This window comes from Lactuca sativa, chromosome 9 (assembly GCF_002870075.4).
Source record: "Lactuca sativa cultivar Salinas chromosome 9, Lsat_Salinas_v11, whole genome shotgun sequence".
Taxonomy (NCBI): domain Eukaryota; kingdom Viridiplantae; phylum Streptophyta; class Magnoliopsida; order Asterales; family Asteraceae; genus Lactuca; species Lactuca sativa.
The window spans coordinates 199,625,001-199,641,615 of record NC_056631.2 but is presented as its reverse complement, the minus strand read 5'-3'; the positions used below and the strand labels follow the sequence as shown (position 1 = coordinate 199,641,615).

General features: G+C 32.7%; 1 protein-coding gene and 1 pseudogene across 1 annotated transcript; one reads left to right on the top strand and one right to left on the bottom strand.

Moving 5' to 3' along the window:
- Positions 1–2,029: 2,029 nt before the first annotated feature.
- LOC111918228 (uncharacterized) lies at positions 2,030–4,698 on the top strand. The gene is made up of 8 exons (XM_023913897.2): positions 2,030–2,203; positions 2,935–2,985; positions 3,145–3,415; positions 3,515–3,576; positions 3,654–3,843; positions 3,978–4,074; positions 4,204–4,286; positions 4,429–4,698. Exons 1-8 carry the CDS (start codon positions 2,045–2,047, stop codon positions 4,434–4,436), a joined length of 921 nt encoding a protein of 306 aa, XP_023769665.1. The 5' UTR covers positions 2,030–2,044; the 3' UTR covers positions 4,437–4,698.
- A 102-nt stretch (positions 4,699–4,800) lies between these two features.
- On the bottom strand, positions 4,801–5,748 carry LOC111918172 (BURP domain protein USPL1-like; annotated as a pseudogene).
- Positions 5,749–16,615: the final 10,867 nt, after the last annotated feature.

Here is a 16,615-nt window from a genome sequence, read left to right as displayed (position 1 = left end):
ATTCGCTACTCTCCATGTAATATTCATCACACAAGGTTTCATTTTGTTAAAAGCAGTTGCTTTTTGGTGATGTGATTTTAAGAAGTTGCCAAACAATTTTTTTCTGTGGTACAATACAATACATTTATTATACATCTATGTATTAATACAAAAACTCATATAACAATACTAGTATGTAATTCTTAATCCTACCACAATAGTTGGTTTGCTTCCATATATACTCGCCAAAGAGCCTGTTCGGTTGCCATGATCTATATTGTCCTAGGTGGATAACCTTAGATCAAAGCATAGTAAATAACATTTACCCCCCTCAACCACTGGAAAGAATACCTGGTATACAACAAAAATTATAACAATAAACAATAGCTATATAAAAAATAATAAAACATCCAACACAATTCTTAATCAAATTACCAGATCAACATCTTTGAAACCTGGTTTAATTGGTAGACTCCTCATGTGGAGGTGTGTAGCACCCGTTTTGCGATTGTTTGAGCTTGTTAGGTTAGCTGTTTGACTGCGTCTATGAGGTGAGTTTTCTCACTATACTATATAGGATGCTAGATTGTCTTTATGACTCTTGCATGCATGTTGTGCGAGGTCTGTAATGTGGGCCGACCCGTTAGTTGTTTGGGTGTGGAACGATGTTACGTATGATATGTGGTATTTTAGGGAACTCACTAAGCTCTGTGCTTACGGTTTTATGTTTAAATGTTTCAGGCACTTCTGGTTCCAAGAGAAATGACCCATCTTGATCGTAATGCATCCCCAAAGATTTATTCCACAATATCTTTTTATGGTTTACTTTGATGTTTTGAGAATACATTATACTCTATCTATCTTTTGGTAGTAAGGAATGAAAGTTTGGTTGATTTATAAATGAAATTTTTACTTAGTATTTTTAGGACGTCACATATGATTTATTTCATACAAGTGACAACACTCGACTTTTACTTGATTTTTGAAAATATCCATGATATAAGAATTGTTATGACTAACTTAGGGAATATGAGTTATTTTTCGGGAATTGAAGTATTACAAAAGGGAAGGGGTTCTTTATATGTCAACAAATGTATCATCTTGAAGTATTGAAGAAGTTTGGCATGATAAATAAGAAAAGGCGGATATCCCAATTGTTATAGGCTCAACATTAAATAAGGTCAAACATGAAAACTTAGTAGACGCAACATGATACAAACAACTTATAGAAAAAGGTGAATATTCCAATGTTGAGCAGTGCATGAACATTTCAACATAAATGCATCTTCAAGCTGCTAAGAGAGCTTTTAGATATATATAGAAGGGTATGTGGAGTATGAATCTATTACAAACATACATCGAAAGATAAATTTATGGGGTGCACCAATAGTGATCATGCAGAAGATGAAGATGGCAACACAAGCACAAGTGGATATGTGTTCGTGTATGCCTAGGAGCAATTTTATGAAGCTCAAAGAAACAACCAATTGTGATCTTATCCTCCGCATAAGCGGAGTATATAGGTATAGTAGCTTAAGCATGCCAAGCAATATGGTTCATGGAATTCTAAAGCAACTTGGATACATGAAGAAAGGAAATTACACAGCTCTAATGTATGACAACATTCTAACCATCAAATTATCAAAAAATCAAATCTTTTGTCGTCGTAGTTGAAGCAGGAATATACGAGTAAGATATCACTTCCTTCGAGTGTAAAGTAGTGAAGGTTCCATAACATTGTTGCATTGTAGAGGTCTAGAGGTACAAAGCATGCAGTAGACATAATGACCAAACCACTTAAGTTATTTGCTAAACTAGAGAAGCATGATGAGAATGTCTGAAGTAAGTGAGATAAGTTGAACAAGTTGCATTTTGTTCAATCAAAATGCCTGTGATGGAAAAAACCCTTCAATTATAGGTTGTGGATTCAAATCCCATTATAGATCAAAAGAAAAAAAAATGTAGCTTAAAGTAAAATAGAAGCATCTTCTCTCCGATATAAAGAATTTTATAAAAGCTAAAATAAAATCGAAGATAGCCACTATATCTTCTTTTTTTGGCGGGTATGTCGGATGAAAAGCCGAAACTGCCCTTAGTTCATCACACTTATTCACACCTCCCCCATTTATACGCCATTCTCATCGCTTCAATTTCTACTTCTCGAGATCGAGGTGCGGCGGAGATCGCCTTCGGAGATACAACAGTAGAAAACAAGATTCCTTATGTAAGTACCATTGTTGTTCAGCAATTCTACTTCTTTCTCGCTCTTATGCACAATTAGGGTTTTGTTTTCACTTAATTTGATGGTATGTTACGAATCGGTTGTTGTTCAAAACTGATTAGTGGTATTTAATGTGGAGTATTGGTTTTCTGATCATGAATATTAGCGTCAATTCATTACTGAATTTTGGTACGTGAGTCTGGTATTATGATCGTTTTCATCATCTACAAATCGATTTCAGCTTCACGAAGTTTTTAGCTTATTTTGGTTTCTACACGACATACCATTTTTGAGTTGTAAAGCTGTTTGAAACCAGCAAGAGTTAGGTTTTCGTATGATTTTATGTGTTCTCCGTACAAGTGATGAAAATATTGTTTTGATTGATTTGCTCAAGAAGAAAAGCAAGTTTTTACCTGTTGTCAATGGTGTGTATCTTATCCCCTCTTATTTTTTCTGTTTACTATGTAAGAAAATTTCGAGTTTTTTTTTTTTTTTTTTTTTTTTTTTTTTCATTCTTACCTACAGTTACCGGAGAGCCCTGTTTGTAGCTTAATTTACGACTCTTGAAAGTTCTTCCAGTTAAAACAAACCACAATGATGAAATTGCAAAGTTTTCTTATAAATTTGTTGCTTAGAGCATGATTAGGGGTTTACTGTTTATGCCTTGACCTGTTAACTAGATTTGCAACCTTATAGTATATCATTTATGTTTATCCATTTATTTTTGCTTATAGACCATGAATGTGGCAGAGGATTTCCAACAGACATTCAACAGGATTACACCGGTAATAATCTTTTTTTCTCTTCTTTGAAGTTGGTTTTGTGGGTATTTTCTATCTTATGGAAGTTAATATTCTTTATCAACTCATTTGTGATTCTCATTTCATGGATCCAAAAGTCATGATACTTGATATAGTTGCTTATGTGAATATAATCTTATGCAGAAGGATAACAGCATCTTTCTTTTGCTATGGCATGTTCTCCACTTGATTCTTAGGGTATTTTACTTTGCCCAAGAGGTCTTTCAAACAGTTGAAAACTACCTTATAACAAATGGAATAGTGAAAGCATATGAACATTTAAACTTACAACGAGTCAATTATCTTGGAGTTGTCATAGACAGTGTTGAAGCTCGTGAGACTACAGAAGTTATTCAACTTTTGGAATGGCTTTCAGACATTGGTATCAAAAAGGTCTGTCTATATGACAAGGAAGGTAATGCTGCATTTACAACATCTTTTCTCTAGGAAAATCTAAATCTACATAAATGTATATGTGTGGCTATAATGGTTTCTTTCACTCTTGTAAATGTAGGAGTGTTGAAGAAATCAAAGGAAGTTTTTGTAGAGAGATTTAATTCATCAAAACCATCTAATGTATGACCTATTAGCTTTATATATCTTCTTGTCATTTTGAACAGACATTACGTGTCATTTGTTGCCTGTTAGTGCAGGATGATTCAAAAATGGATTCCCTTCTTAACAAAAAGCAAATGGATTTTGAATTTGTTTCAATTTCTGATGGAAAATTAGTAGTTGCAAAAGCAGCTGATGTACTTTTTAAAAAGTATTACTTGGATGATGATGATGCTGAAAAACCTTTCTTCACAGAGAGTTACTTGACTGATGCATTAAAAACCCTAGGTTTGTTCTTCCCTTATCTTGAGATTATAGCAAAGAAAAACTCAAAACACAATTTAAAGAAACAAATAAACACCATAACAAAAAGATCACTTACATATATTGATTTCTTGTGTGATTATGTGGCTTACTATCAGGTGTTGTAGAGCCTGATCCTGACCTTTTGTTAGTTTACGCGCCAGCTAGATGCCACCTTGGCTTTCCAGCATGGAGAATTCGATACACAGAGATTGTGTAGGTTACTAAATCCTATTTATTTACTTCTTATGGCATTTTCCAATCAATCTTTTATATTATAAGTGAATGTAATCTCTACATTTTTTTTCTTGATCGCTCGAGTTTTGACCTACTTATTTCTTGCAGACACATGGGCCCACTGAAGCATAAGAAATATGGTTTAATTCTAAAAGCCATTCACAATTTCACCAAGGTCAAGCAAAACTATGGTATGTGGTCTATTTTTTTTTTCTTTTTAATAATAAAACTACTTGTTTACTTATTATCTTATTGTTACATATTTACAAAAACATGAAAGTTTGTCGAATTATAACAGCTGATATTATTATCTACTTTTGTATATGTATTCAGGTTCATAAGCAAACATTAATATCTGCCATTCTTGGATGACTCATGACATGTTGAGATCAAGTGGAGTCACAAATTCTTGTTTCAACTCTTCCTCATGTTCATATATCTTTTGAACATCAAGAGATTATCTGCTGTAGATTGGCTATCTTTTATTGTTTTATGTTGTTATGAAAGTCATTGTTATTTTTTGCATTTTAACCCAAAGATATAAGTAAATTTTATATAGAAGTTCATAAAACAAGTTAAAATAAAAAAAACGTTATTTTGTCATGAGCGGTAGTTATAAAACATTGATATGATCCGATCCAAAATTCAATAACTCTCATTATGATTATTTATTTAGTTTATGATTTTACATCATGATCCTTACAATTAAGGAGATGGGACCCACACAATATTATCAGCAGGAAGGAAATGACACACAGGAGAGCTGCCAGGCTGGCCGCCAAGCACGCGGAATGCCACATGGTCTGGATCCCATGTGGATGTGTCCATGTGGCAAACAGCAGCAGCATCAACTCTCTCTCCATTTTCACCTTCCAATGCTATCTTAAACACCCTGTTGAAATGACCCTTTTGCCCATGGCAGTAGTAAACCAAATATGGGTAAGCCATGGTGTGGCAAGCCACCATCTTAGGAGCATAAATCTCCAATGGCTTCTCCAAACGTATACCCTTGGAAAAGGGTATGATTGGAATTCAAAATTTTGGTGGTCAAAATCTTGAGTTTGACCATACCCAAAACACCACGTGTCATGTCCAACATGGACTCCAATGATGTGGCACAAAACATGATCTCACCTTCCTTGGGCTTGAGCTCACATTGTTTAAGTGTGGTCTCCATAGCTTTAGCTTGTGGGGATTTGTTAGAAAATGAGAAGAATTTGAGAAGGTATGGGACTCTTGATGATGAAAAAGGGATTGAATCGGCTTCTTCTCGAGTAAGTAGATGAGTAGGGGTAGAATTGTCATTTGTAGCAAAATAAATTGACATCTTTTTTCCAAGATATAGATCGTTGACTCTAAAGAACACATTTAGAGCGGGGTCCAAACCTTCATCATTGTTGTGAACATTTCTTATGGGTTCCTTGATGATTTCATGAGCATTGCTTTTGAGACAAAACTATCAAATATCAAATGAATATATATGTTAACAACTATAAACAAACAACACATGTAACCTAATGTGATAAAATCGTCAACAATTTTCCCGTTTTATATAAAGTTTATGAAAAAAATTCAGATTTTTTTGGTAATAATAATTAGATGTAATACCTGAAGAAGCAAGAAAGCATACAAGAAGGAAGAGGCAAATGCCATCTTGTGGAGACTTGTGGTTTTTTCTTCTATATATATATATATATATATATATATATATATATATATATATATATATATATATATATATATATATATATATATATATATATATATATATATATATATATATATATATTCTCTTCTTCTCCTCTAATAAAAGACTCCTTAGGATCATATCATATGTCCAATTTCTACACCTATATTATGCCACGTGGCCTTCTTCTATGCATCAAGTTTTCATTTTCCCGCTCATTCCTAAACCTCTTCTTCTTTGACATAATTCAATACAATCAATAATTGTTTAAATTTTAAAACTTTCCATGTTGAATCCAATAAATCAGCCGTATAATCAGCGATGATATTCTCTTAACTCCTCTCTCTTACTAAAACCTTAATATGGCCGCCACCCTAATCAACTCCCCTTTCTCTTTCTCTCTCTCCCTCCCAATTCTAGCCCATTCACCACAACCATTTTCGTCGTCGACTTTTTTCACCACCATCTAACACAACGGTAATTTGTTGTTGTTCTTCTTCTACGACAACCGATCTACATTATATTATTAGAAACGTCCCCTAAAATCTCTTTTTTATTGATTTCTTGAATCTTCCATTGAATTAATCGACAGTCTCTTTAGTAGTAACAAAACCAACTGGGCTTTTTAGTTTTAGGGCTCCTCAACGTTTTTAGTTTTATGTTTGTTTCAGTCAATATATATATTTATTCTTTAGGTGGTGTGAGAATCTCTTTCTTGATGTGCGTTGATAAGTTTGGTTCGTTTTATTTTCAAAATTTTTGGGCTTCAATCGTTTTCTCATGTATTTTCAATTACAATTGATCATGTTCAACCAGGGGATGATCGGAGTATCCTTTAGAATGATTCCTTCTTTTTACCTTCTCACTGAAAAGGACATGGTAAGTAACAAAGCAACTTATTAATCCAATAAGAAACACCCATATATTTGTTTTATATGAAAGAGAAATTTGTCCTCCTTGATTTGATTGTAATAACTGATATTCTTTACTACCTATTTTAGAATCATTTACTGGTGTAATCCTATCATGTAAAGTATTTTTCAACTTTCTCCTTGATTTGATTGCAACCATTGATTTTCACCAGCATGTCATCAGAGTACTTCTCAAGGTTAAATTTTATCCTATTTTCAAGTATTTTTCAAGTTTATCCTTTAAAAATTGAAGTTATTGATAGTGTTTTACAGGGAAAGCATTCAAGTAATCATGCGGGTTTGAAGTTTGATATTCAAACTAAAACCATGAGCGGTTTACCTCAAAGAAAAATGATGATATTTGTAAACCTTTGTTTATTGATGGTATATATGGTTTAAATTCTAATAGAAGGGGCTTTGCTGATAACATTTTTTGTTTCAGATTTATATACAGTAATATGATGAGTTTTTATTTTGTTTTTATGTTTTTAGAGTAGCAGAGAATACCTCAAAATGATTTTTTTTTGTGTTTATTGTTTCAATTTTAGCTTGAGAAACCATAACTGATTCCACCATCTCCAATGATAGATATGAACTATTTCAAGCCTCATTGGAAGAACTTCACCTTATCACAGTTATAATCTGTCACCAACAACATCTCAAAAGGTATATTTCTTGTCTCATCTTAATTTTGAAGATTGTTTTTTATTTCATTGTGATTATCATAATGGGTTTGCATTAGTATATAAGATGTGTTTTGGACTTTAGAGGTGTGTGTAGACTGATTATTTTGATTTAAAGTATGTTTACTTAAATTATTATATTATTATTTGTTATAAGAATTTTTTTTCTATGTGTCAGGTAAACCAAAGATTATAAATATGATTATTGAATTATTTTCTGTTTAAAGTTTTAATCTTTTGATGACATGGTAAGGAGTTGCTATAAGAAAATTGATTATTAAGTTAAATGTAAAATTACCTAACTATCACAGATAGTATAAGTTATTATATAAATGTGATATTTCAAGCAGCAATAATCACTTAAAAAATCCACATGCCAACCTACTTATGTTTTTTATTATCTCATTTTTTACAAGATGCATAATTAGTTTGATACTAGACAAAATAAAGTTCATGTAAAGTACGAAATAAATTTTCATAGTGATATAAAATCTTTACTCATTTTGACTTTAATTAATTTATTGAAAAATCTCAAAATGACTCGCATTCCAACATCTTGATATTCCCCTATTTCTTAAATTTCCTTTGATTTTCTTTATTAACTTGAATCACAGTGTGGTCTCACAAAATTTCCGTAACAGGGTAAAAGTGATTTTGAAGATAGAAGTTAATAACCGGAGTCTGAGATGGTATATGATCATGTTCTGGTAGGAGTTTCATAAGATAAATATATGGTGGGGTTCGATCACTATATAACAAATTTCTAGAACGACATTGAGGTAAACCAATAACAAAGTTGACTCTGATGTCAAAATTGTTTTTTTTTTTGGAACTCGACTTTTATAGCCAGCTTTACCCATTTTAAAATGGAAAATATTTATTTTATCTGATGCAATTTAATGTTAATTTAATATTTTCTTGAATATATATTACATAAAGATGTTAATTTTTGAAATTGAAAATTGGTGAGTTTGACTCAAATGCAGGCCTATGGTGGGTTAGAACATGCAAGTTACATGATTTACTAAAACAATAGAAACTATAATGTTGTAATGATAATAAATGGAAGTATGATGCTAAAATAAACCAATAAATACAAGTATGTTGTTATTTCTTGCATTTGTATATCTTTACATATAAGATAACATTTGTATGTCTTTAAGATATGTATCCTATACCATACGGTAAATATTGGTTGTTAATAAAAAAAAAGCACAACCACATGATAGGTTGTACTATGGATCGCTCTCTTAATACTATGAAAACCAAGAAAAATTGATTGTAGATATTAGATGTTTTCATTTCAGCTATTGCTTATGTTGATAAGCACAAAAGGCTACAAAATTATGAGGTATATTAAGTGGTTGTTATCGTAACAACCAAATGAGCTAAACAAACAAAAATTCAATTCACTCGATGTCTAATTATCATAGTTATCAATCTCTTAAACACAAATGATTTGAAAATAAATTTTTAATCCTTTTTAATTGGTTGTCGTTTGATCTCTCACTAAAAGTTAATTTGTATGAGTTTAGTTTGCAAAATGAGTTATGATGATATATTAAATGAATAAAAATGTAAGTTTTTATTTTGTGCATTTAACATAATGTGTTGATTATGAAACGATTTTTGTGTTGTGTGTTGTTTACTTTCAGCCGTGGATTCCATGTGTTATAACCTAGTATATATATATATATATATATATATATATATATATATATATATATATATATATATATATATATATATATATATATATATATATATATATATATATATATATATATATATATATATAGTAACAATTAAATACCAAATGTAAAATATATTTTTTAAGACAAAAAGAAACCATGTCTAAAGCATATAAAACTTTTATACGTTTATCCATAATTATTTAATAGTTTGCGGGAAATTACCTAAATATACAGTATTTTTTTTAGGAACATATATTTGTGAAAGTCATAATCGTGAGTCGTGACCATCTTGTTTTGCACTTTCATACAAGCAATTAATATTATTATTAAATGCATTTAATAATAGTACTTTCTACCTAAATTTAAATTGTAAAAGGACAAGAAATATAACTAAATCGTCTAAAATATTGGTAATATTTTTATCTAAAGTTAGTAGATCATCAATAGTATTTAAAGCCCTCCACAATTGAATTGATGTTGAAGGACGTGATAAGTTCAACCGGTTGTGAAAATGCCAACATGAAATATATTTATGGTAATGATATAATAAATTTGATACTGTAGTTTTTAACTTCTATAAACCATTAAACCATATATATATATATATATATATATATATATATATATATATATATATATATATATATATATATATATATATATATATATATATATATATATATAGGGTTAGGTTCATTTGAGACCACTTATATTTTGTGAGACCGTGAGACGCATTTGTTTATTTTTTTTTATTTTTTTTTAGTTAATTCATGTTCCGAAAATAATATTTAAAAAAAGAATTTTTTGATTTTTCCATTTATTTTGCATTTTAAAATTATTTTTAGAATATGTACAGTGTAATATTCTATTTAGAATATTTCACGTATTTTTCAAAAAAAATAGATTTTTTTTTTATTTTTTTTAATTTTTTTTTTATTTTTTTTAGTTAATTCAAGTTCCGAAAATAATATTTAAAAAAAGAATTTTTAGATTTTTCCATTTATTTTGCATTTTAAAATTATTTTTTAGAATATGTCAGTGAAATATTCTATTTAGAATATTTCACGTATTTTTCAAAAAAAAATACGGAATTTTTTTTATTTTTTTTATATTTTTTTTAGTTAATTCAAGTTCCGAAAATAACATTTAAAAAAAGAATTTTTGGATTTTTCCATTTATTTTGCATTTTAAAATTATTTTTAGATTTGGTCTCACGGTCTCACAAAATTAGAATGGTCTCAAATGAACCTGAACCTATATATATATATATATATATATATATATATATATATATATATATATATATATATATAGGGTTAGGTTATTTTGTTTTTAGTAACTATTGTGTGCCAGAATGCACAGATCTGGACCAACAGATGAAATTAATCAATGGACATGATTTGAGGGTGTATGATATTACAATGGGATAACATGTACCGTATAATCACACAAAATTTAGCAAAAGGGTATTTTGGACAATTAACTATATTTATAAAAGGAAATTTTCGGATTTTTAGGGACAATTAATTCTACTAATTTTAAAAATCTGAATTTTTTTTAATTAAGTCAATTTTAATTCTAACTTAATTTGTTAATATAATCGATTTTATTCTACCAGAATATTTTTATTCTGTCAGAATGCGATTCTGTTAGAATGACATTCTTTTAGAATAACAGTTTATGACATCCTTTAGGAATACATTAATAAAAAGAAAACATGAATAAGTACATTATGAAACAATATACAGAATCAATTCTTGAACAAATAATATATCAAATAATTACATCTATAATTCTGATACAAAAAGAACATTCTTGAATAATGTCAACATTCAGAAAGAATAAGAAGTATAATTTTTAAAAAACAACAACATTCTTAAACTTTGAGTGTGATCAATCTTTGATTCATTCTTCATGTCATTCCTATAATGTCTTCATGTCATTCCTATCACAAATGCATCAAAATCCAACAAAAAACACTAAGTCATTCTGAAAGAATAATATTGGTAAGTAAAAATTGAAGATAATACAAAAACCAATGAGAGTAAGTGCAGAAAAATAACAAGTTTTAGACATGATAGCTCATAAAAAAAATTCAATGCTTAGGTTGAATTGGAACTTAAGCATTAGAATCTAAGATTTCATTCTAACATAATTGGAATTCGTGATTCCATTTAAACTAAAGCCCTATTCTAAAAGAATATTGCCCTTATTCTGAAAGAATTTTCAGGTTAACATTCATTTGGTAAAGCAAACAAGTTATATTACTGTAGGTGAAAATCAAAAATTATAATGTTTGAAACCATTTAAAGCTAAAGTTTGAAAACCTTTAAGTATTACTCAATTAACTAAAATAAAAAAAAAGAGAGAGAGCATGGAAGGGATTTGCTGCCATATCAGCCAAGCTGATGATGATATTCACATGCAAACAAACAATAAATCATCACAAATCAAGGAATGTGAATGGAATGGAATGGAAATATGGAATGGAGTCAGTCATTACCTTGAGAAGGTGCAACAACATAATAAGCAAGACCACCAACTGGAACAGACTGAACAGAGTATTCAAATTCCTTCCATTTTCCCAACATATTAACCAAGAAATTCCCACAGTACTTTCTGTGCAACAACTGAAAAGGAACAACAACAACAATATAAGTAATTATTCAATTCAACAAGTAAAGAAATAAAGAATAAATAAAAGTTTAATACCTGATAGATGAAATAAAGGTTGGAAACAAGTGTAGACTGGAGAATAATAATCATGTTGGAAGTGTAAAACATCTTAATCGGGTAAGACCCTTGTTGCCCACAAGCATTCTTAGATCTCACAGACAAAACAACATGGAACCCTTGAAGGTATATGGCAATAAAGAAAATAAACACATTAGCAAGTAGATTAGAGCCAAGTAAATCAACAAAGTAATTAACAAATAAGGAGTTAATAGCAACAAAAAAAACATATCAAAAGGTTTAATGAAGAAAATAAAAGAAATACTCTTTCAGGAAATTTATTAAACACGTGGTGTGCTTCTTAAGTTTCTTCAAAAAAAAATTATTGAGAGTCTTACCAATCATCATGTCGTTATTGATGGAAACATCCATGAAGTTGATAACTCCTTCCGTACATAATCGCTTGGTTATGAACATTGCTTCTCTTCTTTCTTTCGCCACTGAAACATGTTGTATTCTCCTTTGTACAGTCGCATTCCCAACTGCAGTTTCGAATAAATATAATTGAAATCAATTGTTAAATTCAAACTCTTTCAATCATTCATAAAAGGGGTCAGATTCATCCAGACAACATGAAATAGATCCATCGCTATATTATCACAATCAACAGAAATAAGTGGAAAAGAGAAAAACCAGAGTCAAATTCCATGTGCTATGAACTGTAGAGAAAGAAAGCATGCTATATTCTTGATCGGTGGTAGCGTTTGACGGTGGTGGCGGAGTTGATCGGTGTTGGGTGAAAGTCGGAGAGAATGGAAAATGGGTGAAGGGATTGACGACAATTGTAATTTTCAAACGTAGGGTTTTTTGGATTTGACTTTGATATCCCATATTTAAAGGGATGATAAATATATTAATTATCTACCATATTTAAATATGTCAAGATTACTGTAATGCCCTTAAATGATTTATTTAATGATTTATTATTTCCTGAATTCTCATTGGTGCACACAGGCACACAATAGTTGTTAAAAACATTTGAGCCTCTCTCTCTCTCTCTCTCTCTATATATATATATATATATATATATATATATATATATATATATATATATATATATATATATATATATAAAGGGTTAGGTTATTTTGTTTTCACTATCTATTGTGCGCATGTATGATTGATTCTGGACCAATCATTTTAGTTATTTTAAGAAAGTAATTAATACATATTACATGTTAAAGATATAATGAATATTAATTACATCTTCAACATTTAATATACATTAATTACTTTCTTAAAATAACTAAAATGATTGGTACAGAATTAATCATACATGCACACAATAGATCGTGAAAACATTTGAACCTGACTCTCTTTCTCTCTCTCTCTCTCTCTCTATATATATATATATATATATATATAAAGAGAGAGAGAGGTAGGTTCAAATGTTTAAAGTAATTATTGTGTTATTGTATGCATAAATATGGGCCAATCATAATTAAATAAAAATTTAAATAATTAAATAAATAAACAAGGGTATTTTAGTAATTTGATAAATAGCTTCCACAAATAGTCCTATAATCATGCTAGCATTCAATTTTAACCTAATTTCTTTTCTTATATACAACCGTCATCCACCAAACCCTTCTAATCACCCTGACTTCATCTTCCTCCCTCTGCCGGACAAATTATCTGACATCGGCAGCTCTTTCGGCTTCATTCGGTTCTTGCAAGCTCTAAACGATAACTGCAAACCCCATTTTCAGAAACACCTCATCCAGATCATAGATGCATAAAAGGCCTTATTTCAAAAGGAATCAATCGTTATCATCCATGATAATCTCATGTTTTGTGCCGGATCAATCGCCGACGATCTGGGTCTACCCTTCATCATAGTGCGTAGCAGCAGTTCTGCATCAAGTTCCGATTCCGACTCGGAGTCGGACGACGAAGCTCAAGCTGCTCTCGAATTACAAACCCTAGAAACGAAGCTCTCGACAAGGAGCAGCGAAGCAGCGGCGCAGGTGAGGTTTTCAGAGGTGTTTGCTTGACCGGAGAATGTGTGGGATGCGATGGGGGGTTGCACCGGTAATCTCCTTGCTCCCCCTTTCTTTCTGATTTAACAGCCAACAACAAAGGAAAATGGAAGCAGACAAAAAACGATCTAAGGGGTGTTTTTTGTTTGTTTGTTTCTTTTAATAGGGAAAGATAGAAGGAAAAGGGAGAGGCTGTTGGTCTCTTGATGTTCTTGGCAGAAATCAAAGAAGAAGAAGAAGAAGAGAAAGGAGCTGCTGATCTCTTCTGTTTGCACTAGAAAACATCCACTTCGGTGGTGTGTTCTTGACTGAAAACGAAGAAGAGAAGGAATGCAGGGGTGATTTTTCTTTTGTATTAAATATTGATTGTGTGTAACACCCGAAATCAGAAAGGTCAAGAAAGAAAAGGAAAAACCCTAAGTTAAAGAGGGTTGACTCGTCGAGTCCAGGGAGGAACTCGGCGAGTCAGAGCGGGATCCGGGTGTAAAGCAAGTGACCGACTCGGTGAGTCGGCAAGTGGACTCGGCGAGTCAGGTCTGGGTTGGGAAACCCTAATTTCGGGACTTGGTACCCTATTTGAGCATCTTAATCTCTTCCCTAGGGCTCATTTGCGGCCCTATAGTCCAGAACCAGAAACCCTAAGCCTCCATTGTTGCTCAATCAAGTTTTCTTGCCAATTTGGGTGATTTGAAGGAAGAAGGAGGAAGGCACACATTGGGGATTCAAGAATTGGCAGTAGATCCGGAGTTTGTGAGGTCTTCCAGAGCTTTTGAAGGTAATGAGTCGCTACCTTCCCTCTTTTGCATATAGATCAACCTTTATCATGGGATTTGGGGCTTTTAGGACAAGTTTATGAACCATTTCGAGTTAGAAGCCCAGATCTGAAGTTGCTACTTCAGATCTATGTGTATCTTGGCCTAGAGAATCATAAAGCATCAGTCTATGGGTTGATTGTTGAGCCCCTTTGTCTCAAACCCTAGTTTATAGTGATTTGAGCCTAGATCTCGTTAGCTACACGTAAAGTTTGCCACTTTACGGCGTTAGAAGAGTGGATCTACAGTTTGGAGTCCATGCATGACTCAAAAGTCCTCTGCATGTATGTAGATCTGAATGGACTCGGCGAGTCCTTCGAGTGGACTCGGCGAGTAGCATGAAGATGAGGAGGAACTTGACGAGGGGGATGAACAACTTGTCGAGTCGGATGAAGTTAAGCATGAACTCGGCGAGTTGGAAGAACAACTCGACGAGTTGGTTGAAGATTGCCTTGGACTCGACGAGTCTATTAGTGGACTCGTCGAGTCAGGTCGCGAAACCCCAATCCCTTCGAGTTGAGATTCGAATCAGTGAGTCGGGTGGAGACTCAGCGAGTTGGACAGGTCAGGACTCGGAAATAGTTGGACTCGGTGAGTCATGGACTGACTCGGCGAGTCGAGTCGCGAATAGAAAGACCCTGAGCATATGAACTCGGCGAGTCATTAGGTGGACTCGGCGAGTAGGGTTGACCTGGAAGGTTGACTTTGACCAGGACTTTGACTTTGACTAGAGTTGACCTTGTTGACTTTTAGAGGAATGTCAGACTAAGTGTCATATTGATATTGGTAGCTCGGAGAGCTGGAGGAGCAGCGGCTCAGGGGATTGTCGATCAGCAGCCAGAGGATTATCGGCGGAGCTCAGCAGTTCAGGTGAGTTTCCTTCCAGTAGGAACGGGTCTAAGGCCACAATGCCGGCCCGTTTAGCTAGCAGTAGTTTCCGGATTTTGATCTGATGCAGTAGTTAGTATGTTTGATGCCTTCGTGGCTCAGACAGGATTTATGGGTTATGTGTTCCGGGCTACGGCTCGATGCAGTATGCAGTATATGTGTGTTCATGCTAGTTGATATGTTTATGTTATGTGATGTTCAGTTAGTTCCGGACTTCGGTCCGATGCAGGGGGCAAGGCCCCAGTTAGTCCGGACTTCGGTCCGATGCAGGGGACAAGGTCCCAGTCAGTTAGTCCGGACTTCGGTCCGATGCAGGGGACAAGGTCCCAGTCAGTTTCCAGACTTCGGTCCGATGTAGGGGCAAGGCCCCAGTTAGTCCGGACTTCGGTCCGATGCAGGGGACAAGGTCCCAGTCAGTTTCCGGACTTCGGTCCGATGCAGGGGGCAAGGCCCCAGTTAGTCCGGACCTCGGTCCGATGCAGTGGGCAAGGCCCAATATGTGCTTTATATGTTATTGCATGGTATGTGGTAGATTGGGGGAGCTCACTAAGCTTCGTGCTTACGGTTTTTAGTTTTGGTTTCAGGTACTCATTTTTCAAAAGAGGAGCTCAGGAAGATTGCAGTGCACACACCATAGTCAGTTAGCCTGAGAATGTTTGACTCTGATAATGAGATTATGTTTTGAATTAATACTCTAAAAGTTATGTTATGACTTATGATACAGTTTTGTAAATATGGTTTTAGTAATGTTTTAAAAGAAATTTTTAGTCGTGATTTTTGGGTCGTTACATTGTGAATCAATGCAGAAAAAGAATAGAGAATGGAAGAGTGTTTATGTAGATGATTCAATGGATGATGTTGGTGAGATTCCAATTCTATTGGAATGGAATCACGAATTCTAATTCTGTTGGAATGGAAAGACGAATTCCAATTCTGTTGGGATCACAGAAGTTGATGCTTGAAGAATAGACCATAAAATTGAAACGGACCACATTATTCTTTTAGAATGTAGTAGTCGTTGTTAGGTTTTGATGTTTTCTTTCCCGGTTTGATTGTTTTTTAGTTTTATACCTTAACAACAAATGTAATTCTTAACAATTGTTACCCGTATTCTATAAGAAATAATGTATTTT

Bases quoted from the DNA above. Each gene is read 5' to 3' on its own strand.
- LOC111918228 (XM_023913897.2), top strand. From the start codon at position 2,045: ATGTCGGATGAAAAGCCGAAACTGCCCTTAGTTCATCACACTTATTCA. The intron at 2,986-3,144 runs GTAATAATCTTT...AATCTTATGCAG, and splicing joins CATTCAACAGGATTACACCG to AAGGATAACAGCATCTTTCT. The intron at 3,844-3,977 runs GTTTGTTCTTCC...GCTTACTATCAG, and splicing joins TGATGCATTAAAAACCCTAG to GTGTTGTAGAGCCTGATCCT.